Below are 2,900 nucleotides of genomic sequence, written 5' to 3'. Positions count from 1 at the left end.
TTTTTATTAAAAGTTGTAGTAAAATATGCCTTTTTATTTGGAAAAATGGAATATTTGCTTCGACAAAAACTGATCACAAAAATATTTAATTTTTTCAAAAAGACTATACTGTTTGCATCTAAACAAATCTGATATGGATTGTAAAGTAGACAGCAATGCTGGCGGAATGATGATCCCAAAAAGATATCCAAAGTTCAAATTGAACTAGCATACACTGACAATTGCATTTATGACCCTCAGTATACAATCAAACCAAGTATTTACAAGCCTTGAAGATAACAATTGAGTCAGAATTACCGACAAGCAGGCACTATTTGAACCGCTCAACGAGCAGTCGTTGAAAAAGAATATGCATTGATGTAAAATTAAATTTTAATAGAATAAAAATGTTAATGTTTTAACAAATGAACAGGACATTAAAAATGCATGCACATAGAAGTTGGCATTATAAAGACGGCAAAGTAAAACTAAGTAAAGCAAACCCATTAAAACCAGCAAAATAATCTGAACGCAAATTCCAAAAAATGGGAGTTTCCGTTTATGCTGTCCTTATTGTTTGGTTAGTAAAAAATAAAAAAAGATGCCGAGAAAGGTGTACACCACAGGTAACCGCGTCTTATCCACAGTAAAAGAATGTACGCAACTAAATTAGTAGTCATTAATTAATTAATTACGGCATGGTTGCACAAACTGAGATGCTCAGACAGTAGGTCATATTACAAGGTGAGCACACATCGGTGGAGTAAGTGTCCAGAACTTATACAAAAAGAAAGAAGTACTTGATCACAACAAAGTGTTCTTTTAAGCAAAGCATTGAATTTTTGCGTAGGTTATTACAGTCATTTGCTAACTAATTGTAGGAAATGATATAAAAAGTGTGCAGATAATATAGTGTACCTGAAATCACTGACTGAAATCATATTATTCGCCAATATACTTTGGAGCGCGCTTCTCTTTGAAAGCAGCCAATCCTTCAACGCGGTCCTTGGTGACCAACACCTGTTGATAGCAGGCAGCTTCGATGGCCAAGCCAGTGTTGATGTCCACGTCAACGCCACGATTTATCGCAGTTTTGACAGCGCGAAGGGCAACTGGACCAGCAGACAGCATTTCTCCGGCAAGAGACACCGATCGTTGATAAGCAGCATCGTTCGTCTCGTTCTGTGGCACTGTGTAGTTGACCAGGCCGTACTCGAGGGCCTGCGTTCCGTCAAGGATTCTGCCCGTGAATATGAGCTCCTTGGCAATGTGCCGAGGAATAATGCGTGACAGGCGCTGCGTTCCACCGGCACCAGGGATGATGGCCAGTTTAGTCTCCACCAGACCGAGCTTGGCATTAGTCGAGGCAACTCGCAGATCTGCAGATAGTGCATACTCAAGTCCGCCGCCAAGAGCGGCGCCATCGATGGCTGCAATAGTGGGAAACGGAAAATCGTAAATTGCTGAAGAGATTGAGCGGAGCTTCGCCACAAAGTGCGGAATCTCTTTGATGTGCATAGTTGCGCGTTCCTTGAGATCCGCACCAGCGCAAAAGATGCCTGGCACCACAGAACGAATAATCAAAACGCGCAACTCTTCATCTTTGCCCAGCTGGTAGAGACTTTCATTGAGAGCCCGAGCCAACGACCTGCTNGCCTGGCACCACAGAACGAATAATCAAAACGCGCAACTCTTCATCTTTGCCCAGCTGGTAGAGACTTTCATTGAGAGCCCGAGCCAACGACCTGCTCAGAGAGTTGGCCGCTTTGGGGCGATTCAGCGAAAGAACCTAAAATAATAAAAAAATGTTGAATTAGAATGTCATGAAATGATGATAATGTCTATTGTATTTTGGCACGACAAAACGTACCACAATGCCAGAGTGCTTTCCAGACAGCCGGCTCATGAAAACCTCATCATCCGGATGAGAGTTTTGGGTTGTGGCAAAGTTTAGATTGCGAGTTTGATTCTGGAGCAAACTTTGACCTTTGAAGGCAAACGCATTGCCGGACTGGCCATTGCGAAGAAGAGAAGAAACGAAGGGGGCACGAAGCGATCGAAGTACGACAAAACTCATTTTGATTCTGAATCAGTTTTGTCAGTTGTCAGTTGGGAAATATTCTGTAGAATAAAAGATTCAGACTGTCATTGTGTTCGGCCGATGCAAACTGAACGTACTCGAACTCACCTGTAAGCTGGGGACAGTGTCAATGTGAAGAGGCAGTTATTTATCTGGCAAAATCGACCAACAGCGGCATTCCTTGCACCTAATGTGGACGTCCTTGAATGTCATCAAAATCACAAACGTGAGTAGGAAAGCCAATGCAGTCTTGAATGTAAACACGAGGCTGCTTTCGCTGGTGGAGGCAGGGCATAGTGAACTGAAATGCTCTCTGCCGATTTCGCCATGACTAAGGGGGCACAAAGCGTGCTCCCCTGCCCCTGATGCACTGCCCAACAGTGCAAGTTGAGGCTGACATTGTCTATGTGAATTGGATGTCAGTGCCTACCTGTGTCTGCTTTAACCAGGTCGAAATTCGGCAGTTTGAAGTACACTAGGTAACATTTGAAAGATGTTCCGCCTCCAACCGAGGCATCTTTTGCGCCATTTCACCCAGCAAAAAATGGCAGCAATTGTCATGTCTCTGCCGCCGCAGCAGCCGCTGCAGCAACATCTCTGTTTGCAATCAACAATGAGTTTCAAATATCCTAGAAAGCACATTTTGCCAGGTATTTTGGTAACAACATTTGATTACCTAAAATATAATTCAGTTGCTTAATCTCTTCGGTAAGTCACTTGATACGATTACTTAACCATAAATAGAATAGCACTAATTGCCCCTTATATAAGCAACTGAAAGAGTGCAGAAGAAGAGCAATAGTGTATGCTCCCATCGAGTTGCCACTGACAGTGCACAATT

General features: G+C 42.9%; 1 protein-coding gene across 1 annotated transcript; it reads right to left on the bottom strand.

The window, feature by feature from the left end:
• Positions 1 to 921: 921 nt before the first annotated feature.
• LOC108354437 (methylglutaconyl-CoA hydratase, mitochondrial-like) lies at positions 922 to 1,768 on the bottom strand (the record flags this gene model as incomplete). The annotated part of the gene is made up of 2 exons (XM_017605624.1): positions 922 to 1,627; positions 1,725 to 1,768. Coding segments are annotated over 2 exons (750 nt in total), but the record flags the coding sequence as incomplete, so codon positions are not given.
• Positions 1,769 to 2,900: the final 1,132 nt, after the last annotated feature.

The sequence above is a fragment of the Rhagoletis zephyria genome, unplaced genomic scaffold (genome assembly GCF_001687245.7).
Source record: "Rhagoletis zephyria isolate East Lansing unplaced genomic scaffold, Rhagoletis_zephyria_1.1 Rzeph_scaffold_35961, whole genome shotgun sequence".
Classification (NCBI taxonomy): domain Eukaryota; kingdom Metazoa; phylum Arthropoda; class Insecta; order Diptera; family Tephritidae; genus Rhagoletis; species Rhagoletis zephyria.
Note: the sequence above shows the minus strand (reverse complement) of the source record. Positions and strands in the feature narration are given on the sequence as shown.